Source organism: Scylla paramamosain, unplaced genomic scaffold, assembly GCF_035594125.1.
Source record: "Scylla paramamosain isolate STU-SP2022 unplaced genomic scaffold, ASM3559412v1 Contig54, whole genome shotgun sequence".
NCBI classification, from domain to species: Eukaryota; Metazoa; Arthropoda; class Malacostraca; order Decapoda; family Portunidae; genus Scylla; species Scylla paramamosain.
Genome location: NW_026973719.1, coordinates 485001 through 510854, shown reverse-complemented (window position 1 = coordinate 510854; position 25854 = coordinate 485001). Strand labels below are relative to the sequence as shown.

At 40.0% G+C, this 25854-nt stretch overlaps 1 protein-coding gene across 7 annotated transcripts in view; it reads left to right on the top strand.

Annotated features, from left to right (window-relative positions):
* LOC135098313 (fibrocystin-L-like) overlaps positions 1-25854 on the top strand; it is a 48354-nt gene that overhangs the window by 21128 nt on the left and 1372 nt on the right. For 4 of the 7 annotated variants that reach the window (XM_064000605.1, XM_064000604.1, XM_064000603.1 and 1 more), the window contains 15 exons: positions 2202-2299; positions 4141-4247; positions 4686-4782; positions 9730-9911; positions 11254-11372; positions 15215-15335; positions 16380-16513; positions 17430-17541; positions 18459-18614; positions 19555-19785; positions 20824-20991; positions 21129-21226; positions 21604-21726; positions 21886-22171; positions 24197-24249. In XM_064000605.1, coding sequence (XP_063856675.1) covers positions 2202-2299; positions 4141-4247; positions 4686-4782; positions 9730-9911; positions 11254-11372; positions 15215-15335; positions 16380-16513; positions 17430-17541; positions 18459-18614; positions 19555-19785; positions 20824-20991; positions 21129-21226; positions 21604-21726; positions 21886-22146 — 2007 coding nt within the window. In that variant the 3' untranslated portion in view covers positions 22147-22171; positions 24197-24249. Of the gene's footprint in view, positions 1-2201; positions 2300-4140; positions 4248-4685; positions 4783-9729; positions 9912-11253; positions 11373-15214; positions 15336-16379; positions 16514-17429; positions 17542-18458; positions 18615-19554; positions 19786-20823; positions 20992-21128; positions 21248-21603; positions 21727-21885; positions 22172-24196; positions 24250-25854 lie in introns of those variants that run through there. The other 3 variants (XM_064000607.1, XM_064000608.1, XM_064000610.1) reach the window with 3 other exon arrangements.

Below are 25854 nucleotides of genomic sequence, written 5' to 3'. Positions count from 1 at the left end.
TCCCTGGATGACGCCCCGCATTAAAAGACTCATGCGTCAGCGGACCTGGGCTTTCCACTCCTGCCCGGTCCTATACAGGAAACTAAGAAACAGAGTAATCAGGGAGATTAAGAATGCAAAGGCAAGCTATTACCCAGACAAGATACACCACCTCAAGCTGACCAACAACAGACAGTGGTACGCTAAGATCAAAGCTTTGTGTACAAGGCTTACAAAAGCACACTTCATCTCTTCCTTGCACCTCACACCTTCCTGCTAATCTCACGGCTCAGGAGATGAACGATCACTTTGCTGCTATCTGTCAAACCTTTCCTCCCCTCCACACCACTCCGCTTCCTGCCTATCTTCCCGCTCCCTCCCCTCCACACACTGTCCATGCGATGGATGTTTTTAGGAGAATACTTAAATTTAAACCAAGATCCACCACACCCACTGACCTTCCTATAAAAATTTACAAGGAATTTGCTGTAGAGCTAGCAACACCGCTATGCTCCATAATAAACGCCTCACTCTCCCAACACTCTTGCCCCGCGGACTGGAAGACATCTTACGTCATCCCCATCCCCAAAACTTCCAGTCCACAGTCACTCAATGACCTCAGGCCAGTCTCTATCACTTCCATCCCTAGCCTTATTTGTGAAGATTTTGTATATGACTGGGCATACACCAAAATTTGTAACACCGTGGATATCAGACAATCCGGAAATATTAAAGCCACCTCCACCTCACATTACCTGACCAGCTTCCTTGAATTCATCCACAGCCACCTGGACAAGCGAAACACCTCTCTAGCAGTTGCTTTTGTGGACTTCAAAAAAGCCTTTGATCTTGTTGATCACACTGTTGTCATCAGCAAGGCAGTAAGTCTGGGTCTCCCTCCTAATCTGATAGCGTGGCTAGCCGACTTCCTCACAGGGAGACGTCAGGCCGTTCGCTATCAGGGCTCTGTCTCTAATTTCCAACAGCTGACATGTGGAGTCCCCCAGGGGACCAAGATTGGTCCTCTATGCTTCCTCCTCCTCATTAACGACGCCCTCACTGACACCCCCCATCGCTGGAAGTATGTGGACGACTGCACCGTGGGCGTCCCAGTTTCCACCAAGAACCCGGACTACTCACCACTGCAAGCAATTCTGGAGCGACTGCAGATGTGGACGGAGGAGAGCAGGATGACCATCAACCACAGCAAAACTGTGGTGATGCATTTCTGTACCTCCTCTGTACCAGTGCCCCCTCCCCGGCTCACAGTGGGCCCTCACCCCCTCCAGGTGGTCCAATGTGCCAAGCTTCTCGGAGTCACGGTGGACAACCAGCTGAACTGGAAGCAGCATGTCGCCAGCACCGTGAGATCAGCTACCTACAGGCTGTACATGCTGCGCAGACTCAGGTCGCTGGGGACGCCGACAGATGAGTTAAGGAGGGTGTACCTTACCTTCATCCTCCCCAAACTCATGTACGCCTCCCCAGCGTGGTCCTCCTCCCTCACACACACTCAACAGCTACAGCTAGAGAGTGTGCAGAAAAGGGCGTGCAGGGTCATCCTTGGCCCTGCATACACCACCTATGAAGAAGCCCTGACCAACCTGAGTCTGTCCAGAATAACCACCAGGCACCGAGAGGCTCTGGAGAAGTTTGGGAGGGGACTACTGCATCATCCACGTCTCAGAAACATGCTGCCACCCAACGCGCCTCGCCCGGTCCGTACCACCAGACACCACAACAAAATAACGCCCCTGAAGGCGCCGCTCACGGACCGGTACAGACTCAGTGCGATTCCCACCATGGTGCGAGCCATCAATCAATAGTATTTCCCTCCTAGATTAGACTTACCTTTAGGATTAATGTTAAGTTTTTCCCCATCCCCTATGTACATTTTCAGTTTGTCAACTGCCTAAATAATAAACCGTTTATTATTATTATTATTACTATTATTATTACACACACACACACACAGAGAATGGAATAAATATTATCTTTATGCTAAGTTGTTTATGCATTCAGATGAAAATTAGATTATTATTATTTTATTATTATTATTATTATTATTATTATTATTATTATTATTATTATTATTATTATTATTATTAATATTATTATTATTATTATTTTTATTGTTATTATTATTTTTACTGTAATCATTATTATCACAGGTTTATGCATATGATTTAATTGTGTTTTGGTTCCATTTTTCTCCCCATCAGTTCGTCAACATGTCATACAAGACTAACACAAAATTCATGACAAGAAATGACTACTATTTTGTGAAACACACACTCACCCAGACACCTGACAGAATTGAGTAAGTGTCCCTGTGAGTTTGTGTGTGTGTGTGTGTGTGTGTGTGTGTGTGTGTGTGTGTGTGTGTGTAGTTGTAGTACAGAGGGTGTTCGAGTTACAAGCAAGATATGTTCCGGAAGGCTGCTTGTAAGTCATTTTCCTCGCAACTTGTCATCATAATTTTTCAGAACCAAAAAAGAATCATACGTTCTGCAAACAATGTAATGCTTACTTACTTGATACTTGGTACCATGAGAGAGAGAGAGAAAGAGAGAGAGAGGGAGAGAGAGAGAGAGCACCTTGCCTTATGGGTGATGTGATACCACCAAGAAGTGACAGTCTTGAGGTTTCTGCCAAATGCAAGACTCAGATATGCCAGGCATACAACTCTCTCTCTCTCTCTCTCTCTCTCTCTCTCTCTCTCTCTCTCTCTCTCTCTCTCTCTCTCTCTCTCTCTCTCTCTCTCATGTACATTTTTCCTTTCTTCCACTCTCCCTCTCAGGTTATGCATACCTTTCTTCATGTAATTTATTAAGATGGCTGACTGAAACCATAAGACCGGTTTGTTTGCCTATTTGTGGACTTAATGTAATGGAGCAGGGTTTCTACACCATGCAGCACAACTCTCCTGTCTCTTTGCCTCTCAGAAGCAGACTGGCAGAGGTCTGTGCACTTTGGAGTCTCAAGGCAGACTCACTGTGGTGCAGTACAATATGTTTTTAAATTAAATTTAAATTTTAAACTAGCGTCTCATAATAAACTGCTACAGGGCCTGTGTCCTGGGCCAGTAGGCGGTCCTCTGCTATGCTGCTGCACTGCGTAGTTAGTGGCAAAGCAGCGTGCTGTGTGCCAAATTTGAATGTTTGGTTAGCAAAGGGAACATTATCAAGAGTACATTTTCTTTTTGCAAGTAGACTGCTCATATCAATGAACATTCGTAACTCATTACCTCGTAACTTGGACACCCTCTGTATACAGGGTCTGTGGACTGCCACTTATAGACCTAATGGCTTCTTGCAGTTTTCCATGTTTTCTTATGTTCTGTGCTACAATCAGACACTCGTTCCTTTCTGTGTGTTTATATCTCCTTAGATTTTCCTTGGCTTGATGTACTTGAATTCCTTCAAGAGGGAGGTTTCAAGACACTTATCCACCAATTTTTGACCACTGCTTTGACCCTTTTATGGGACTGGCATTTCAGTGGGCATTTTTTTTTATTAGATTTTTGTTGCCCTTGGCCAGTGTCCTTCCTACATAAAAAAAAAAAAAAAAAAAATTCCTTTGCCTATAATCACCTGTTCTTGTAGTGTGTGTGTATTTACCTAGTTGTGTTTACCTAGTTGTATTGTACAGAGCACAAGCCAAAGTTCATTTTGTCTTGTCTCCATAACTATATTTATCCAGTTTCTGTTTAAACATGTGTACACTGTTTGCTACAACCACTTCTTCCTTCAGATCATTCCAGATTTCAATAGTTCTGTACGGGAAGCTGTATTTCTTGATGTCGCTTGAACATCCACTCTTCTTTATTCTCTTCATATGCCCCCTCATCTGTCTCTCTCCCTCCTTCATCTGTGGTAACAAGTAATTTCTGCCTATTCTTTCTATATTGTTTACTAACTTGTACATTGTTATAAGGTCTCCCCTTTCTCTTCTCTCTTGTAGTGTTGGTAATTCCATCTCTTCAAGTCTTTCTTCATAGCTTAAGTGTGTGCGTGTGCCTGCACACACGTGTGCTTCCATCTTGTACATTTTCTTTTATTAACCCCATCTCCTCATTTCATTAATCCCAAACCTCTATTTCTATGCATGTCCGTGTGTGTGATCTAACCTGACCTAATGTGGCATTGCCTAACTTGACAGGACGACCAAGGGTGAGAGGGAGAGCCTGGAGTCCCTGCCTGACCTCACCACAAACATTCATGGGGACTTCTACTGGGACACAGACTCAAAGGAACTCACATACATGGGTAAGAGCAAGGTCAGAGTGTGTTGAGAGTGGTGGGTTGGGTGACTGAGCTGCTGCTGGTGTTGTGTTGTGTGTTGTGAGTGGTACCGTTGCTGAAAATTCTCTCATTGCCTGAAATCTGCTGTGGAAGAGTGAGATGGTGATGTGTTGGGAGTGGTGGCTGGGTGAGGTGACTGTGCTGGGGTTGTGTTGTTGTGTAAATTAAAATCTCTCCTTTGTGTTTCAATGCCCAACTGTACTGTTCTCCTTGTGATGGTCTTGCCTGCAATATAACTTCTCCTCTTGCTATTTCAGTGTCCTACAATATTCTTCTTCTGTTATGGTTGTTGCCAGCAGTATTGAATTTCCTCTTCTCTCCCTGTCCTGTCCTACAATACTGCTCTTCTGTTATGGTTGTTGCCAGTGCCATTAACTCTCCTTTTCTCTCCCTGTGTTTCAGTGTCGCACAGTAAAAAGACTACAAAAAGGCATGGCAACATGGTCTTTGATGACCGAGTTCCTGGTCAATCAAGGCAGATCAGTTTCAGTGTGTATAAGTATGTATTTATCTGTGTATTTCTATTTTTATTGCATTGAGTTAAGTTTTCATGTTCCATTTGTGTGTGTGTGTGTGTGTGTGTCTGTGTGTGTGTGTGTGTGTGTGTGTGTGTGTGTGTGTGTGTGTGTGTGTGTGTGTGTGTGTGTGTGTGTGTGTGTGTGTGTGTGTGTGTGTGTGTATTTACCTAGTTGTATTTACCTAGTTGTGTTTTACAGGAAAAAGAGGTATGCTCGTGCTGTCCTGTCTCTATATCTATAAGCATCCAGCTTAACTTTAAATTCATGAATATTTTTTTATTGTACCACTGTTTCATCTAAGTTGTTCCATATTTCTATGCTTCTATTTTGGAAATATATTTCTTGACATCTCTTCTACTTGCTGTTTTTTTCAGTTTCACTCCATGTCCTCTTGTAGCTCTTGAGTCCCACACAAATAAGTCTTCTTTGTCAACTTGATCCTTACCCTTTAAAGCTCTGTATATGGCTATCAGGTCCCCTCTTTCTCTTCTCTCTTGTAATGATGGAAGCTTTAATCTCCTTAATCTTTCTTCATAGGTTAAATCTCTCAAACTTGGTACCAGTTTGGTTGCAGCTCTTTGGATCCTTTCTATTTTCCTTATTCCCTTTTTATTATGGAGTGACCAAACAATTGTGGCATATTCCAATTTTGGTTGAATCACATATTCCATCAACTTTTTCATCATCTCTTCATCCATAAAAGCAAATGTCCCTTTCATTTTTCTTAGTAACTCATAAGTTTCCCCAAATATTTTGTTTACATGTTTTACTGGTGATAAATTATCACTTATTGTAATTCCCAAGTCTTTTATTCTTTGGTTTTCTTAATTTCTATTTCTCCTGTGGTGTAGGAACTTGTCAATCTTCTTTTGCCTTTTCCTAATTCCATCACCTTGCATTTCTTTGCATTGAATTCCATTTCCCATTTCTTACTCCATTTATATATCTTTTTTAGATCTTTCTGTAATATTTCACAATCCATATTGTTTTCCACTCTTTTCAATAATTTTGCATCATCTGCAAAACAGACTTATATAACTGTCAACTTCATCCATCATATCATTGACATAAACCAGAAACGTTATGATGCTAAGATTGTCCCCCTGTGGTACTCCACTTGTAACTCTACACCATTCTGATTTTTCTCCCTTTATTACTGTTCTCATTTCTCTATCCCTCAAGAAGTCTGTAATCCAATTCAGTGTGTTTCCTTGCAAACCCCCTATATTTTGAATTTTCCATAGCAGTCTCTGGTGTGGTACCTTATCAAATGCTTTTTTTTTAGGTCTAAATAAAAATAGTCTGCCCAACCCTCTCTCTCTTGAATTATATCAGTTGCTCTGCTATAAAAGCCCACTAAATTCGTGACACAAGATCTTCCACTTCTGAAACCAAATTGTCTGTCAGTCAATGTATGTGTTTCTTCTAAATATTCCATTCATCTGTTTTTAACTATTCTTTCTGCTATTTTTGCCACCACACTTGTTAGGGACACTGGTTTGTAATTCAATGGATCTTCTTTATTACCTCCTTTAAAAATGGGCACAATATTGGCTCTCTTCCAGTCTAGAAGAATTTTTCCTTCCTTAAAAGAACATACTATGGTATTGTGTATACCTTCTGCCAGTTGTTCACAACATTCCTTAAGTATCCAGATGGACATTCCATCTGGTCCTTGAGCGTTATTTATATCCAAGTCTTTCATAATCTTTTTAATTTCACTTATGTCCACCTGTATCTCTCTCACCACATTGCCTCTGTGCCATGCTCTTTCTCCTTCAAATTTGCTTTCTCTGGTAAATACTGACTGGAAGCACTTGTTCATTAATTCCGCTTGTAACTGTGTATCTTCGTATGTAATGTCATTTTTGTTAATTTATCTATTGTTTACTTGTTTTCATCTTCCCATTCACATATCTGAAGAATAACTTCGGCACACCTTTCCATTTGTTAACTATATCTTTCTCATAATTCCTTTTTTCACCTCTCAGGATTCTGATATATTCGTTTCTTGCCTTCTTGAAATCTTCCCATTTCTCACTTCCTCTTTTTTCTCCATCTATTCCATGTTGCTTCTTTTTCTTTTTCTTGCTGTTATACATCTCGTATTAAACCAGTTTTTTTTCTTTTTCACTTCCTTTGTTTTGATCTTTGGTACATATCTACTGACCCCTTCATTAAAAATTTCCATTAATATGTCCGACTTTTCCTGCGTACTGCTTGCCGTGAACAGTTGTTTCCATTTAGCCTCTGCAAAATATTCCCTCAACCTGATAAAATCTGCTTTCTTGTAATTATATCTCCCATTCTTGTAAATTTCATTCCTGTTTTCTGTTGCACCACTGCCTATGCTGAATTCAATTAACAGATGGTCACTTTTACCTAGTGGGCACTGATAATTTATTGCTTCAATGATGTCCATTTCCTTTGTAAACAAAGTCTAGCCTTGATGTCGCTTCATTACCCCCAAATCTTGTATTTTCTCCAATCCACTGGGTCATAGTATTTGTCATTATTAAATTTAGAGGCATATATCCCCATGACTCTTCTCCCCGATCCATGGTCCACTCTTCCCAGCATACCTCCTTGCAATTAAAGTCACCCATAAGTGTTATATTGTTACTCTCTGCCAGTATTCTCTCCAAACGGTTACTAGTATCTCTTAACAATAATTTATAATCCTCTTGTGTCCATGCATTTGTCTCTGTGGGTACATAAGCCACTGCAAAATCTCTTCTTCCTTTTCGTTTCCTTTTTGTTTTAATTCTAATTACTTCCGCCATTCCTTCTCCTATTTCAACCTCTTCCACTGTTATACTCTTCTTTATAAGTAACATGACTCCTCCCCCTTTCTTATTATTTCTATGTTTTATCCACACATTATAATTACTATTATCAATTCTTATATTTTCTGTTGTCTCATTTAGTTTAACTTCAGTAATACCCATGATGTCGGGCTGCTTTATCTTAATATAATTATTCAATTCTCGCAACATTGATATTAAACCATTTATATTTGTATTTGCCACTGTCCACTTTTTATTTTTCCATACATTATTTACATTTTCTATTCTTTTTTTTTTTTGTCAGATACCACTTCCTGAGCCTCTTGTCTTTTACCTTCCAATAGAACTTTTTTTTTCTCTTCCTCTGTTCTTTTCTATTTTTTTGCCTTTGCTTCTTTTATTAGATCGCTTACCTTGAGTCTCTCCTCCTCATTCATGTCCTTTATCCAAACTTTCCTGTATTGCTCTGTCTTGTCCAGTTTCCACACATTCAATATCACTTCCATGGCTGTTGTTTGTGCCCTAAATTTTACTTTCATTGGTTGTTCTCCTCCTATATACTTCCCCAGTCTATGTATTTCCTCAATTTCACTTATCCAGTCCTCCCCTTCTCTCTGTATATTTTTTACAATGTCCTCTGCAACCTTTTTTTGTTCTTTTTCCCTCTTGTATCTTACTGGGTCAGTTTCCTCTTTTAATCCATATATAACAATACATTTCTCTTTGTCCATTGTGTCCCTTACCATCGATTCCTCCTGTTTGATCACTTTCACAATTTCCTTACTTAAATCTGTCTTTTCCTTCTTTTGCGCTTCTATGATTTCTGTAAAGTTAACTTTTTCTTCCTTTTTTTCCTTCCTCCAGATTTGATGTTCACTTTTCATCCCTATCACTTCATTTTCCTGTTTTTTAATAATATCATTGTTTTCCTTCAATTTTGTTTTTAGATCAGCACATAGTCTTCAATTCTTTGTTTTCCTCTTCCAGGTCATGTTGTTTTTTTTTCTAATTTTTTTCACTCTTTCAGTGAGGTCACTGATCATCCCTTCCATCAAAGCCACTTTCCTTCCTTGCATTTTATCATGTAGTTCATTATCTTCCTCAAATCCTGGGAATGGTGACCACGTTGGCAACACTCCACTCCCACCTATGGCGTCCGCCTTGCTGGAGCTTTTACTCATTTTATTACCTCTGTTATTACTTAAATTTTCTTTTATTTATTTATTTCTGGAGACAGGAGAACTCTACTTGAGCACAGCTCTACTTAAATTTTCTTTTATTTATTTATTTCTGGAGACAGGAGAACTCTACTTGAGCATAGCTCCTACCCGGGAACACATTCTAAGCTCCTAGTGGTGGCCATGGTCAAACAAAATCTTTCTTTGCAGGAGCTTGGATTGCTGGTTGTTTACTCGACGATGATGTGTGTGTGTATGTGTGTGTGTGTGTGTGTGTGTGTGTGTGTGTGTGTGTGTGTGTTTGTTTGCTATTGGTGATGTAAAGTTTTTGGACTATCACTAGTCACAAAAACATCCTTGAAAACTCCTATAACTTTCACCATAATTCACCAGACTATCAGTACCCTTTAAACTACCAACTGAATCCCAAAAACACCCTTGAAAATCCTCTTAACCTCCACTGTAATCTGTCAGTTTATCATTACCCTCCCCAACTTATCACTAGACTAACAAAAACACCTTGAAAACCCCAAAACTTTCACCAGAGCCTGTCAGACTATCTGTAACCTCCCAAAATTATCACTAGAATCACAAAACCATCCTTGAAAACCCCAAAACTTCCACCAGAGCTTGTCAAAATTATCACTAGAATCACAAAAACACCCTTGAAAACTATGAGCATCTGTTCGACTCTCAATACCCTTCTTTAACTATCAGTAGAATCATGAAAACACCCTTGAAAATCTCAATACAAGCTGTCAAGATGAAACACCGAATCATCTTCACAATATAGTCTAATTACAAATAATATCTCTCTCTCTCTCTCTCTCTCTCTCTCTCTCTCTCTCTCTCTCTCTCTCTCTCTCTCTCTCTCTCTCTCTCTCTCTCTCTCTCTCTCTCTCTCTCTCTCTCTCTCTCTCTCTCTCTCTCAACTCTCTCTCTTTCTACTCTCTACTCTCTCTAGGTGTCAGCACAAAGGATGTTCTGCACCTGACCCTAGACCAGTCCCCACAACACATCCAGATGCACCTTTCCGCTGGTCTGATGTGGAGACGTGGAAGCATATGCCAGTCAGTACTGGTGGCCACCCAACAGAGGCAGAATACAGCCTGCCCGTGGAGGGAGATGAGATTGTGATTCCTGAGAGTAAGTGTGTGTATTTACTGTTGTATTTATATGGGAAACTATACTTTTTGACATCTCTTCTACAAGCACTCTTCTTCAGCCTCTTTCCATGTCCTCTAGTGTTCCGTGTATCCCAGACCATTAAGTTGCTTTAGTCCACCTCCTCTACTCCCTTATATGCTTTATATATCGCAATCATGTCTCCCCTTTCTCTCCTCTTTTCCAACGTTTGTAGATGTATCCTTTCCAGTCTCTCTTCATATGACAAGTCTCTGATACTTGGTATCATCTTTGTAGCTGCTCTCTGAACTCTCTCCAACTTCCTTATATCCTTTTTCTTGTATGGCAACCACACTACTGCTGCATATTCTAGTCTGGGTCTTATCAGCGACACGATCATCTTCCTGACCATCTCTTCATCCATATATGCAAAGACCTGCCTTATTCTTCTCAACAAGTAATTTTGCTAATGTAATTTTGCTAATGTGTCTCTCTGGGGTCAGGTTCCAAGTCAACCTTACACCATTCAACATATAATTTCCTTTTACTCTTCTTGTACTTTTTCCAAATTCTATTACCTTACACTTCTTTAAATTAAATTCCATTTCCCATCTATAACTCCACTCTGATATCTTGTTCAGGTCTTCTTGTAATGTTTCACAGTCCTCTGCACTCTCAACTTTCTTCAGCAACATTGCATCATTCGCAAAAAGGCTCATGTAGCTGTTCACACTTTCCATCATATCATTTATATAGACTGCAAACATGATTGGTAAGTACTGAGCCTTGGGGTACTCCACTTATGACTTCCCTCCATGATGATTTTTGATCTTTTACCAAGGTTCTCATTTCTCTGTTTGTCAAGAAATTTTCCATCCATCTCAGCAAGCCTCCCCTTAGCCCACCATTATGCTTCAACTTCCACAACAATTTCCTGTGTGGCACTTTATCAAAGGCTGCCTTCAGGTCTAAATAAACACAATCAGCCCATCCATCTCTTTCTTGCATTATATCCACCACTCTAGAATAAAAACTCAGTAAGTTTGTAACACACAATTCTCTCTCTCCTCTCTCTCTCTCTCTCTCTCTCTCTCTCTCTCTCTCTCTCTCTCTCTCTCTCTCTCTCTCTCTCTCTCTCTCTCTCTCTCTCTCTCTCTCTCTCTCTTGTCTCCTTTGTACTGAAACTGATTTTTTCTTGGGTGTAAGCATAAATTATCTACACTCCTTCACCTTGCCACACTAAACCATGTTCAGTAATACCCAGTAAACACTACACTACACTCTGTCACACCAAACTACACTCAGTTACACCTTATGACATTTTACTCAACTACACTTGATCATACCCTGGTATACCCTACAGGCATGTGGCTCGTTGTGGACACGGCCACACTCAAGCTTGGCCGTGTCTTTGTGTATGGCACCATTGAGTTTGATGACACGATGGACCACAGATTTGAGGCCACCATTATTTACATCCAGGTGAGTAGCAGTGATGGAGGTCAGCACCTGTGACTACCTTGTAGGTACCTGTGTTGTTAGCTGGTTGTGGTGTACAGGGCATCAGCTACACTCCTCTGGTTGTCTTTGTATCTCTGTTTGTCCAGTCTTCTCTTTAGTTAACACTCCTCGCTTCTGTCACCCCTTGCCTCTGTATGTGAGTGTGTTAGTTATATACATACAGAGCCTAAGCTACACTTCTCTAGTCTTGTCTCTGTGTCTCTGCTTAGTCTTCACTTCAGTTAACACTTCTTGCCTCTGTCACCTCTTCATTTTAGTGTTGATGCATGTTTTTTTTTTTTTTATGTAGGAGGGACACTGGCCAAGGGCAACAAAAATCCAATAAAAAAAATCCCAACTGAGATGCTATTCCCATAAAAGGGTTCAAAGTGGTAGTCAAAAATTGAAGGATAAGTGTCTTGAAACCTCCCTCTTGAAGGAATTCAAGTCATAGGAAGGTGGAAATACAGAAGCTGGCAGGGAGTTCCAAAGTTTACCAGAGAAAGGGATGAATGATTGAGAATACTGGTTAACTCCTGCAGTAGAGAGGTGGACAGAATAAGGGTGAGAGAAAGAAGAAAATCTTGTGCAGCAAGGCTGTGGGAGGAGGGGAGGCATGCAGTTAGCAAGATCAGAAGAGCAGTTAGCATGAAAATAAGGGTAGAAGACAGCTAGAGATGTAACATTGTGGCAATGAGAGAAGTCTAGAAGAGAAATGTCTAGAAGAGTGGTATGAGTGGAACCCCTGCCAGACATGTGAAGCATATTCCATATATGGGTGGATAAGGCCCTTGTATAGAGTTAGCAGCTAGGGGTTGAGAAAAACTGGTGGAGATGTCTCAAAATGCCTAACTTCATAGAAGCTGTTTTAGCTAGAGATGAGCTTTGAAGTTTCCATTTTAGATTATAAGTAAAGGACAGACTAAGGATGTTCAGTGCAGAAGAGGGGGCAGTTGAGTGTCATTGAAGAAGAGAGGATAGTTATCTGGAAGGTTGTGTCAAGTTGATAGATGGAGGAATTGAGTTTTTGAGGCATTGAACAATACCAAGTTTGCTCTGCCCCAATCAGAAATTTTAGAAAAATCAGAAGTTAGGCATTCTGCGGCTTCCCTGCGTGAAATGTTTACTTCCTGAAGTGTTGGATATTTATGAAAAGACGTGGAAAAGTGCAGGGTGGTATCATCAGTGTAGTTGTGGATAGGACAAGAAGTTTGGTTTAGAAGATCATTGATGAATAATAGGAAGAGAGTGGGTGATAGGACAGAATCCTGAGGAACACCACTGTTAATAGATTTAGGAGAAGAACAGTGACTGTCTACCACAGCATCAATAGAATGGTCAGAAAGGAAACTTGAGATGAAGTTACAGAGAGAAGGATAGAAGCTGTAGGAAGGTACTTTGAAAATCAAAGCTTTGTGCCAGACTCTATCAAAAGCTTTTGATATATCCAAGGCAACAGCAAAAGTTTCACCGAAATCTCTAAAAAAGGATGACCAAGACTCAGTAAGGAAAGCCAGAAGATCACCAGAACAGTGGCCTTGACAGAACCCATACTGGCGATCAGATAAAAGGTTGTGAAGTGATAGATGTTTAAGAATCTTCTTGTTGAGGATAGATTAAAAAACTTTAGATAAGCAGGAAATTAAAGCAATAGGATGGTAGTTTAAGGGACTAGAATGGTCACCCTTTTTAGGAACAGGCTGTATGTAGGCAAACTTCCAGCAAGAAGGAAAGGTAGATGTTGACAGACAGAGTTGAAAGATTTTGACTAGGCAAGGTCCAAGCACAGAGGCACAGTTTCAGAAAACAATAGGAGGGACTCCATCAGATCCATAAGCCTTCCAAGGTTTTAGGCCAGTGAGGGCATGCAAAAACATCATTGCGAACAATTTTAATAGGTAGCATGAAGTAGTCAGAGGGTGGAGGAGAAGGAGGAACAAGCCCTGAATTGTCCAAGGTAGAGTTTTTAGCAAAGGTTTGAGGGAAGAGTTCAGCTTTAGAGATAGATATGATAGTAGTGGTGCCATCAGGTTGAAATAAAGGAGGGAAAGAAGAAGAAACAAAGTTATTGGCAATTTTTGGGGGCTAGATGCCAGAAGTAACAAGGGGAGTTAGATCTTGAAAAATGTTGACACTTTCCATTAATGAAGGAGTTTTTGGCTAGTTGGAGAACAGACTTGGCATGGTTCCGGGCAGAAATATAAAGTGCATGAGATTCTGGTGATGGAAGGCTTAAGTACCTTTTGTGGGCCACCTCTCTATCATGTATAGCACGAGAACAAGCTGTGTTTAACCAAAGTTTGGAAGGTTTAGGTCAAGAAAAAGAGTGAGGAATGTACGCCTCCATGCCAGACACCACCACTTCTGTTATGTGCTTGGCACACAAAGATGGGTCTCTGACATGGAAGCAGTAGTCATTCCAAGGAAAATCAGCAAAATACCTCTTCAGGTCCCCCAACTAGCATAGGCAAAACACCAGAGGCACCTTTGCTAAGGGGGATCCTGAGGAAGGATTGGAACAATAGGACAAGATACAGATATAAGATTGTGATCGGAGGAGCCCAACGGAGATGAGAGGGTGACATCGTAAGCAAAAGGATTAGAGGTCAGGAAAAGGTCAAGAATGTTGGGCGTATCTCCAAGACGGTCAGGAATAGAAGTAGGGTGTTGCACCAATTGCTCTAGGTTGTGGAGGATATCACAGTTGAAGGCTAGTTCAACATGATGGTCAGTAAAGGGAGAGGAAAGCCAAAGCTGGTGGTGAACATTGAAGTCTCCAAGAGTAGAGATCTCTGCAAAAGGGAAGAGAGTCAGAATGTGCTCCACTTTGGAAGTTAAGTAGTCAAAGAATTTCTTACAGTCAGAGGAGTTAGGTGAGAGGTATACAGCACAGATAAATTTAGTTTGAGAGTGACTCTGTAGTCGTAGCCAGATAATGTGTAAACTTGGAAGATTCAAGAGCGTGGGCACGAGAGCAGGTTAAGTCATTGCGCACATAAATGCAGCATCCAGCTTTGGATTGAAAATGAGGATAGAGAAAGTAGGAGGGAACAAAAAAGGGGCTACTGTTAGTTTCCTCTGACACCTTGGTTTCAGTGAGGAAAAGAAGATGAGATTTAGAAGAGGAGAGGTGATGTTCCGCATATTGAAAATGAGATCTTAGACTGCGAATGTTGCAGAAGTTAATGAAAAAGTTGAGGGGGGTGTCAAGACACTGAGGGTCATTATCAGAAGAGCAGTCCGACCTGGGGACATTTGTGGTCCCTTCCACAGATGGGGACTCTGAGTCTGGTGTAAGAGTCGCCATGATAATTTCAATTTTTTGAGTGAAAGGTGATTGTGTGTGTGTGTGTGTGTGTGTGTGTGTGTGTGTGTGTGTGTGTTATTAGGTGCTTATAGTTTTGAGTGGAGGAATAGAGTTGTCCTGCCCCCTTGTGTTATGAGACACAAAGGGAAATGTTCAGTGAGGTCACAGCTGGTTTTAATGATAAGTTCACAGCATCCCCTGATCCAGTGCTTTAGACCTCACCGGGAGTAATTATCATTTTGGCAGGTGCCTACTGCCTCCTCCTGTGTGTGTGTGTGTGTGTGTGTGTGTGTGTGTGTGCGCGCACATGCATGCATGTGTGCGTGTGTGCGTGCATGTGTTAATCTAATCTTAGTTAACACCCCTTGCTTGTGTCACCACTTTTCTAGTGTATGTGTGTGTTAATCTAATCTTCAGTTAACAATCCTTGCCTGTATCACCTCCTCATCTCTCCACACACCACACCCTGCACTAAGATTAAGACACCTAACCAACTCTGCTGCTCCATCACCACCAGGGAGGCTCTTTAATGGCTGGCTACTCCTCAGACACTCCCTTCACCCACAGTCTCATCATTCGCCTGATGGACCCTGAAGATGTTGATGCCTATAGCATGAACCTGGGCTGGAAAACTATAGGTATGTGCTAGAACACTGTGGAAGGGTGCTGGAAGGTTGTATAGGAGAGTTGAAAGATTGTTGATGATTCTGGAAGGTTGTAAAGGAGTTTGGAAAGGTGTTTATCTATTAATGGTGCTAGGAGATTGCAAGGAAAGGGCGGTAGGTTGTAAGGGGAGTGTTAAAAGCCTGTTAGTGATGAACAGAGGTTGCAAGAGAAGCTCAGATGGTTGTAAAGAAGTATTTGAAGGTCATTGATGATACTGAGAGGCTGCAAAAAAAGAGGCTGGCAGGTTATAGAAGATTATTAAAAGTTGTTATATTATTAAAAGTTGTTATTGATTCTCAAAGGTTATGATAAAGGCTAGAAAAACACTAGTGACAGAATAACAGTTGACACAACGAAGGAAGACTGCTGATAAGGTAATTAACAATGCATTAACTCTCTCACTGAGATAAACAACAATGCACAGCGCCAAGAATGATGTACAAAATCTTTATAAACACGTACAAGGAAAAAGGAGATAAAAGAATGGCTTTTGCAATTTGTAGTCCCTATAAAGCTTGGAGGCAGCTTGTTCTTACCCGTGAGTGTCTTGTTGTGGGTACCTGTGACTTCCTTGTTGTTGCCTGTGAGTGTTTTGTCTCAAAGTAGCTGGTGATGGAGGAGAGATGTGGCAAATAACAGTGAGAGGCTGAAGAAAATAAGAACATAAGAACACAAGAGAAGCTGCAAGAAGCTGCCTGGTCTACACGTGGCAGTCCTTGTACAGAACATGCCTATCTATTTCCACCTATCACCCAATCCACAAATTTGTCTAATCATCTTTTAAAGCTCCCTAATGACTCGGCTCTAACAACCTGATTACTGGGTTCATTCCATTCATCTACCACCTTATTTGAGAACCAGTTCCTTCCTCTCTCTCATTGAAATATTTTCCAGCTTGAACTCATTATTTCTTGTTCTATCTTGATTACTGACCATGAAAATTTTGCTTATATCACCCTTGTACCTTTGTTATAAAGATAGCTACAGGTGTGAAATGAAGGTCTGGTATGTTGCAGGTGTGTTTGGCTATCTCAGGCTGCATGGGCAGGTGTGCAGGAGATCATGGCACAAGCTTGGGGCCACAGTGGAGGTTGGGACCGGCCACATAACTCTGGCCGAGGATCCTGATGCTTCCTGGCTCAATAAAGAGGTGAGTGGAGGGGTGTCAGATGAGGTGAGATCAGGTTAGGTAAGGTCAGGTCAGGTTAGGATATGTAAGGTTAAGTTAGATTAAGTTAGGATTGGTAAGGTTAAGTTATAAGTTAGATTAGGTTAGGTTAGATTAAGAGGCAGAGAGAAGGAGAAGGCATAATAAAGATACAAAGTTAGATTAATTACGTTCAGGTAAGATAAGCTTAAGTTAGGTAAGATTGAGAGGCAGAGAGAATGGGAAAGCTGAATGAGTAGGTTAGGTTAGGTGAGGTTATTAGGTTAGGTTAAGTTAAATAAGAAACTTAAGGTAAGATTAAGTTAGGTGAGATACATGGTAAAGTAAGGTGAAATTAAGTTAGGATAGATTAAGAGACAGAGAGAAGGAGAAAACTGAGTGAGGGGATGCCAGGTTAGATTGGGTTAGGTGAGGTAAGAATAGGTTCAGTCAGAAGGCAAGAAGATCGGAAGGAAGAAGAGGAAAAGCTGTAGTTGTTGGACAGAAATTTTGCATTGGTATTGTTTATTGTATTTTACTAATATTTCAGAGGTAGTTTGGGAAGGGGAGAGAAGGAAGGAGAAGCACAGGGAAGGAAGGGGAAGGAAAAAGAAGAGTATAATTGGATCATCTATTATATCCCCTTCTTCTTATTCTCTATTTCTCATTATTTTATTCTGCTTTACTCTCTTTAAGTCTCTCTCTCTTTCCCATGTCTTAGTCCAACTTCTCTTCTTTTCCTTCCATTTACCTCTTCTCAGATTGTCCCTTTTTCATACTTCTCTCCCCCTCTGCTTTCCTCTCTTCCCCTTCCATTTATCTCTCCTTAGATCATGTCCCTTTTCATATTGTGTTCCTCTCCCATGCCTTGCTCTGCCTCCCATTCTCTCCCTTCACCTCTCACCACACTGCCATTCAGGTGGGTGTGACAACAACAGGAAAAGAGGCAACAGAGAGCGAAGTGAGGCGAGTGGTAGCAATCAATGGTGCCACACTCACCCTAGACTCAGCACTCAAATTCCAGCACCTTGGTGAGTGTTTTGCTCCTTGTCCTTCACTCACTGAAACATTAGTTTAGTCTACACTCCCATCTCTTCTCCAGAATTCCATCTAGCACTTGGTGGAAGTAAGGAGAATGCATAACATTTGTGGTATATATCAGGTTAAGGAGAAGGAATGCAATGTGTAGTGCCTGAGGGTGTCAAACACAGCATTCTTTGGTAGTCTGATCTTGTAGGAAGAATGGCAGAGAGTAAGATGAATAAGTGAGTGTATGTGAGTGTGACATGCAGTGGGTGGAAGACAGTGACCTGCAGTGAAATGGGAAATCAGAGTGGCTGGAGTATTGGAGAGAATGAGTGAAGTAGAGCATGTAAGGACAGGAATATTTGAGTGTGGTAGATGCAGTGGGTGCAAGACAATTACCTGCAGTTGAATGGGAGGTCAGAGTGTTCAGTATGGGAGAGAATGGATATAGAAGAGCTTGTTAGGACAGAAATAAATGAAGCACAGTGGTGGAGGCTTGAGAGAAGGAGATGAGAGGAGAATGAAAGAACCAAAACATATGAGGATAGAAATAAATAGAGATCCTTCTATCACAGCATTCCATAAACACAAGCATCTGGTATAAGTAGAAAGTAAGTTTGTCATCAGTGAAATCTCTGTCTATTTATCAAGAGAAGACAGAATGAGAAAATTAGAACATGCAAGAAATAAATAGACACTTTCATGACAATCCATAAACACAAGCATCAGATATGAATAGACAGAAGCAAGTGTGTAATCAATGAAAGCTTTCTATTTATCAAGAAGAGACAGAATGAGAGGAGTAGAACATGCAAGGAATAAATAGAGACTCTTCCTTCCCAGCAATCCATAGACACAAGCATCAGGTACAAAGACACACATGCAAGTTTGGCATCAATTAAATCTGTGTATCTCCACCCAGGGGAGATACACACGCTGTCAGACGGCACTTCCATCACACTGGCTGGGGAGGTCGGTCTCCTGAGCCGGAACATTGCGGTGGAAGGAATCACGGAGAACAGCAACGGGGGAAGAATTCTGGTCTCCACAGTCTTCCAGAATGGCAAGCATTATGTTGGTGAGTCTGGAAGATAAGCTGACTGGTGAAGCTTTGGTGAGTCTGGAAGATAAAGCAATAAAGCTTTGGTGAGTTTGGAAGATAAAGCAATAAAGCTTTGATGAGTCTGGAAGATAAACTAGTTGGTGAAGCTTTGGTGAGTCTGGAAGATAAGCTGATTGGTGAAGCTTTGGTGAGTCTGGATGATAAAGTGATAAAGCTTTGGTGAGTCTGGAAGATATTCTGGTTGGTTAAGCTTTGGTGAGTCTGGAAGATAAGCTGATTGGTAAAGCTTTGGTGAGTCTGGAAGACAAAGTGATAAAGCTTTGGTGAGAATGGAAGATAAACTAGTTGGTGAAGCTTTAGTGAGTTTGGAAGATAAGCTGATTGGTAAAGCTTTGTTGAGTGAAAGATAAGCTGATTGGTAAAGCTTTGGTGAATCTGGAAGATAAAGTGATGAAGCTTTGGTAAGTCTGGAAGATCAAGTGATGTTTTTAATGATGATTTGTTCCATTTTCTTTGAATGCTTACTACTGCTACTACTACTACTACCATTACCACCACCACTGCCACCACCACCACCACTACTATAACAACTACTGCTAAAACAATTACCACCACACTCCCTGTACCACACTAAGGAAACGCTTCCCTCTCTCACCATGACTGCTTTCAAAGGCCACTGAGATGACTGACCAGGTTCTCAAGAGTGTTTCTCCTGCTGTTAATGTAGGAATCTTGTTCATTTCTCACTAGAACCATAAGAACATCCTTAAAAACCTGTGTAACTTCAAGTACAGCCTTTTCAGAGCAGAGGTGCAGCCAGAAGTTTTTCAGAGTGTGGTCCTTAACATGCACCACCACTAATAAAACCATTACTACTCTACTATTACCACTACATTCCATCCACCATGACCACCACCAATACCATCACCACTAGTCCTTTCTGTCCCTCCTTCAGGTTCGGCCCAAGTGGATGGTGTGGAGTTCCGTAACATGGGGCAGGAAGGCTTCACCGACATCACTGACCCACGCTACTCCATTGCCTTCCTGGGCCTTGATGCCATTGGTGACCATTCTAGCTACGTCAAGAGGTCATCATTCAATGTCAACTATAATGTGGCTGTTGGGCTCATCAAGACCTTGAACATGGTAGTGGAGGAGAACGTTATCTATCATGAGCTGGATTCAGGTGTGTGTATTTACCTAGTTGTATAGTACAGGGTCCGAGCCAAAGCTCAAACCCTGTACTATACAACTAGGTAAATACACACACCTGAATCCAGCACATGATAGATAACGTTCTCCTCCACTACCATGTGTGTGTGTGTGTGTGTGTGTGTGTGTGTGTGTGTGTGTGTGTGTGTGTGTGTGTGTTTTATTTATTTATTTATTTATTTATTTATTTATTTATTTATTTATTTATTTTATTTTTTTTTTCATGTGTGTATTCATATGGTTTTTCTTATTTATTTACTTATCTATTTATTTGTGCTAGATTCAGGTATGTGTGTGTGTGTGTGTGTGTGTGTGTGTGTTTGTGTTTATAGTTTTTAATTAATTATTATTATTTATCTATTTATTTATTTATTTATTTATTTATTTTATTATTATTTTTATTATTATTATTATTTTATTTATTTATTTTTATGTAGGAGGGGCACTAGCCAAGGAAAACAAAATTATAAGAAAAAAGGGCCCACTGAGCTGCTGGTCCCCAGAGTAAAAAGTAGTTGTCAGAAATTACAGGATAAGTGTCTTGAAACTTTCCTCATCAAAGAGTTCAAGTCATAGGAAGGTGAAAATACAGAAGCAGGCAGGGAGTTCCAGTGTTTACCAGAGAAAGTGATGAATGATTGAGAATACTGGTTGATTATTGCATTAAAGAGGTGGACAGAATAGGGATGAGAGAAAAAAGAGTCTTGTGCAATGAGGCTGTGGGAGGAGGGGAGGCATGTAGTCAGCAAGATCAGAAGAGCAGTTAGCATGAAAATAGCGGTAGAAGATAGCTAGAGATGCAACATTGCGGCAATGAGAGAGAGGCTGAAGACAGTCAGTTAGACGAGAGGAGTTGATGAGACGAAAAGCTTTTTACTACCTTTCCTTTAATTAATCATACATGTTTAGTAATTTGTGTAACAGAAACCATTCATAAAGTGGAAATTCATTAATGAAGTCACTAGTGCACTTCCTCTCCTCATTTCCCTCTCATTTTCCATCCCTCTGGCAGGCATAAGACACGAGACAGGCTCCAACACCTACAGGTGGAACCTCATCACAACTGTGTTCTTCCTGGGGACTTATGAAGACAGACAGGAAACAGAGAACTTGAATTGGAGTGGTGCCTTTCAGCTGGACAATGCACCCAACACTGTACTGACTGGCAATGTTGTTGCTGGTACATAACAACTTCTGTGTCTTGTGTTGGTGAAGGATATTGGGGAATGTGTGTCAAGACATCGGTTATTTGTTGTGGTGTGTTTGTCTTTTTTAGTCTTTGTGGTGCTGACTCTTGTCTCTCATGGTGTTGTACAGGTGCAGAACAGGCTGGCTACAAGACCCTTGGAGAGCTGTGCGAGGACACAACTTGGTGGATGGGGAATGAAGTGCACAATGCAATTTATGGAGTCATGGTGAGAGACGGAGACTGAGAGGTGCAAGAATAATTTATAGTATTTTTAGTGCTGCCATACACTGCTGCAAACTTTGCATTGTTGTGTGCAGGCATAGAGAGAGAGAGAGAGAGAGAGAGAGAGAGAGAGAGAGAGAGAGAGAGAGAGAGAGAGAGAGAGAGAGAGACAGTGTGAGAGATAGAGAAGTTTTGGTGCTACTAGTGCTACTGTACCTTGTTCCTGCCACCTTTTTGTTGCTGTGTGCAGATGTAGTGAGAGAGAGAGAGAGAGAGAGAGAGAGAGAGAGAGAGAGAGAGAGAGAGAGAGAGAGAGAGAGAGAGAGAGATAGAGAGTCAGTAGCATTAGCAGTGTTGTCCTAACCCTTGTATACTGTGCAGCTATGGAAGAAGGGAGGCACAGGGCCACTGACAGACTGCTGCAGACTCAACAACTTCTACACCTGGAGAATCTCAGACACAGGCTTCTATGTCCAGCACTATGCCAGCTCCCTCATCACTAATGTAAGCTGGAGGAAGAGGAGGAGGAGAGACACTATAAATTCCAAAAATGCTGTAATATATTGTCCTTAAGACCCCAAGACCTAAGAGAAAATTTATAGATGCATTGAAGGAAGACATGCTTGCACTAGGTGTGACTGAGGAAGGCTTTCTCTCTCCCAGGTTGTCTCTGTGGACAGTCCCCTGGGAGCAATGCAGATCATCTATGAGCCAGATTCACTGAGTCACAAGTTCCACCCCAAGACAGCCAATGCCAGTCACTCCCTGTTTGTGGGTGTCTCCCCATCACACACTTGTGAATACCAGGCATCCAAGTCCCGGATAATGAAGTTCTATGGAGATAAATTTTTTGGCGGAGGCGTCGGCGGAGGAAACACTGGCATCCTCTTAGCATCATTCACCTCTGGATCTAATAAGTTGTAGGGCTGGGCAGGATTCTATAAAACAGGTAATCGCAAATCTGATTACTTGCCCTGTTGGATTCGTGAGATTCGAACCTTCCATGAATCCTATGTACTCTTAAGTTCTTAACAAGCCCCAGGCACCCGAGATTCTTCCTATTGTCTGCCAGGCACGAGATTCGTTGGTGTTTGCAAGGGAATCCAACCACGGAGAGAATCCAGGATTCCCCTCCACCTGTTACAAACATCACGACTCTCTCCCTTTGGCTAGAATTTGCCGAGATGCAGACTGTGTTTCCCATGATGCTTACCAAGGATATATATATATATATATATATATATATATATATATATATATATATATATATATATATATATATATATATATATATACTCGTATATATATATATATATATATATATATATATATATATATATATATATATATATATATATATATATATATATATATATATATATATATATATATATATACACACACACACATATATATATATATATATATATATATATATATATATATATATATATATATATATATATATATATATATATATATATATATATATATATATATATATATATATATATGTGTGTGTGTGTGTGTGTGTGTGTGTGTGTATATATATATATATATATATATATATATATATATATATATATATATATATATATATATATATATATTATATGAAGAATTCCATGATATAAATATGCAATCATGAAAATACATGTGCAGTTATAGTTGAGTGAGACACACTTCAGCAAGGTGAAGGGCGCACACTATAAGTAACCATTCAGATTGCTATTACTTTCATTAATTTACTTTAAATGATACAAGGATGTTATAGTTATTCATACACATTTATGATAGATTTTCCATTTATTGACAAATAGGGTACATTATTTCCAAATGTTTTCTTGATACATTAACATTATTTTTGGCATCATAATTGTTTTTGCTATTTTAAGAATAACAGTAAGAAAGTAGTAACAAAAGAGTCCTCCTCTACTAAAGTTTGGAAATGAGAAAAAAAAAATCATATTGTTCCAGACATCACAGCGTATTTCCATAAATTAAAATACTTCTCTCCTTACCACAGTCAATAATTTCCTTAATATTGCATTAGATTTCATTACATTAATTTCCTTAATATTTCCTTACAATTACAATGGATACTAGATAAGCATATGATTACATCCATACATGATTTTGCTTACAGATAACATTCAACTTAACATTTCATGTATTTGATGTTAACAAGTGGAAAATAAGAAAATATATACAATAAAATCATGTCCATCACAGAATGTATTATCACATCAGTTCCGTAAAAAAAAAGGAAAAAAAAAATCTATATCACAGAAAATAATTTAATTAGTACTACAGTATGACTAGTAGTATGACCACATAAAAGTTTCCATGAAAACAAAATGCATGCAATACTATAGAACAAAAAGGCATCTAGAAGGATATCACTTGGCACTGGTAGGAAGCGGCTCTTCACATGTTCTTATTAAGGAAGAGAATCATATTTATATTCCCTTCCTTAAGGCTGCTCTGCCTGTGGGAGATAAGCTCCCCTGCCTTGGAAAAGAGTCTTTCTGAGGGAACAGATGAGGCAGGAATGAATAAAAATTTCTTGGCCACTTCACTTAACTTGGGGAAGAGGGTTTCGTGTTGCTTCCACCACGCCAGTGGATTGCTGTCCCTGCATAAATGAGGCTCCTCAAAGTATCTTCTCAGCTCAATAGAAGGGCCTGTGGATGGCTGAGGTGATGAACATGCCAGATTATGCATTTTCAAATCAAATTTACACCAGTGATTTTTTCTTTGGTTTTGTTGTGGCAGTTACTGGCTTTGGTACTGTAGTGACCAAACATATTGCTTGTTTTGGAATTGATAGCTCCACATAATCCCAAATGGGCGCATTTCTGCCACGCTTGGCTGCCATCATGTAGAACCACTGTTTTTTATTAAATTCAGGGTATTTACAGAAAGTCCCTTAAAACAAAAGTAGACTACTCAACTTGATTCCTCTTCCAATCAGACAGAATCCTGACGGATCCCAGATTGAGGCAGCTGACAAGTTTCCGAATAAAGGTACAGTGTGTGTGTGTGTGTGTGTGTGTGTGTGTGTGTGTGTGTGTGCATATTTACCTAGCTGTATTTACCTAGTTGTATTGTACAGGATACGAGCTAAAGCTCATTTGAGGGCGTCAGGACCATAGAGACTCAAGTGCCATTTTTTTTTAAATTGAGAAAACTGTATCTAAAGTTTATCAACAATAACACCACTTCTAAGAAAGATATAAATTTCAACTAAGTTTCAGATAAAAACCTTGGTCTTCAAAATTTTTTTACCTAAAATTTTAAAAAATCATAAGTTGCATATGCACACTGGCATGTAAAATATAACCCCTCCCTTTAAGTTTGTGTATATATTTTTGCATGACCTGGAATTTGAACCTTAATGAAATGTTTTACCTGAAGTAAATAATGAAATTATTAACATCTTCCTGATATCACAAGAAAAAATAAAATAGTATGACAATAGTAATAATAATAATAACAGTAATAATAATAATAATAATAATAATAATAATAATAATAATAATAATAATAATAAATAATAATAATAATAATAATAGATAATAAATAATAAATAATAATAATAATAAAAGTATAATAGACTCAGAGTTTTGAAAAAATAGTAAATACTAGTATTGGTACTGCAGTACATTAGTTACTTAAAAGAAAGCAACAAATTGAAGGGTGAATGAATGTTATGTTAGAGGAAGTCATGAGTTAGTAATAATAGTGAGACAAAGGATTAACAGGTGGCACTGGTTAGTCACAGGTAAAGATTGGGTATGAAGGAGGTTTGGGCAGGACTGTGTGAGGAAGCGTGAGGAGGGGTAGTAAGCAGTGCAGTGATTGACTCCGGGTGACGTGTTTCTTCTGGAGAAAAACACTGATTGAGCAAGAGATGGTTATGCACTGTGCATCACACACTCCCACTGGCTGGCTCCCTCTCGCTGGGCTTGAGCCTGGCTGGTCTTGAATGAATGCACCCCTTAGTTCAACCAGCCCACACAACACTTGAATCCCATATCAATAAGTTGTTGTGACTCCATTTGCTACTTCAGGACCTTCAACCATATGGAAGCTGAAAAACAGTGTTGCAAAAATTAATGTCATAGCTGGACAGAGGAAGAGTTGCTAATTCTTTTGATGTATGTAACTCCATATTTGGGGAGGTGATGCTTGAGCCCCTATGGTCCTGATGTCATTTGACCTGTCTCCATAGCTGCAGTTATCCAGTTTCTCTTTAAATTTGCTTACACTAGCAACTGTAAAACTATTACAGCTTAAACTATTCCAGAGATCAGTGCTTTGGTATAGGAAACTATATTTCTTGATGTCACCGAGACATTTACTCTTCTTAATCTTTTTGTATGTCCTCTTCTACATCTTGTTCCCTTATTTACATGTATCTCCAAAACTTGTCGGTCTAACTTTTCCATACTGTTTATTGATTTGCACACTGTTATTAAGTCTCCCCTTTCTCTTCTCTCTTCCAGTGTTATTAATCTCATTCTTACAGTCACTCCTCATAAGTCTTTTCCTTCAATTCTGGCACCATCTTTGCTGCTGTCCTCTGCATTCTTTCCAGTTTCCTCAGTTGCTGCAGCGTACTCTAACTCA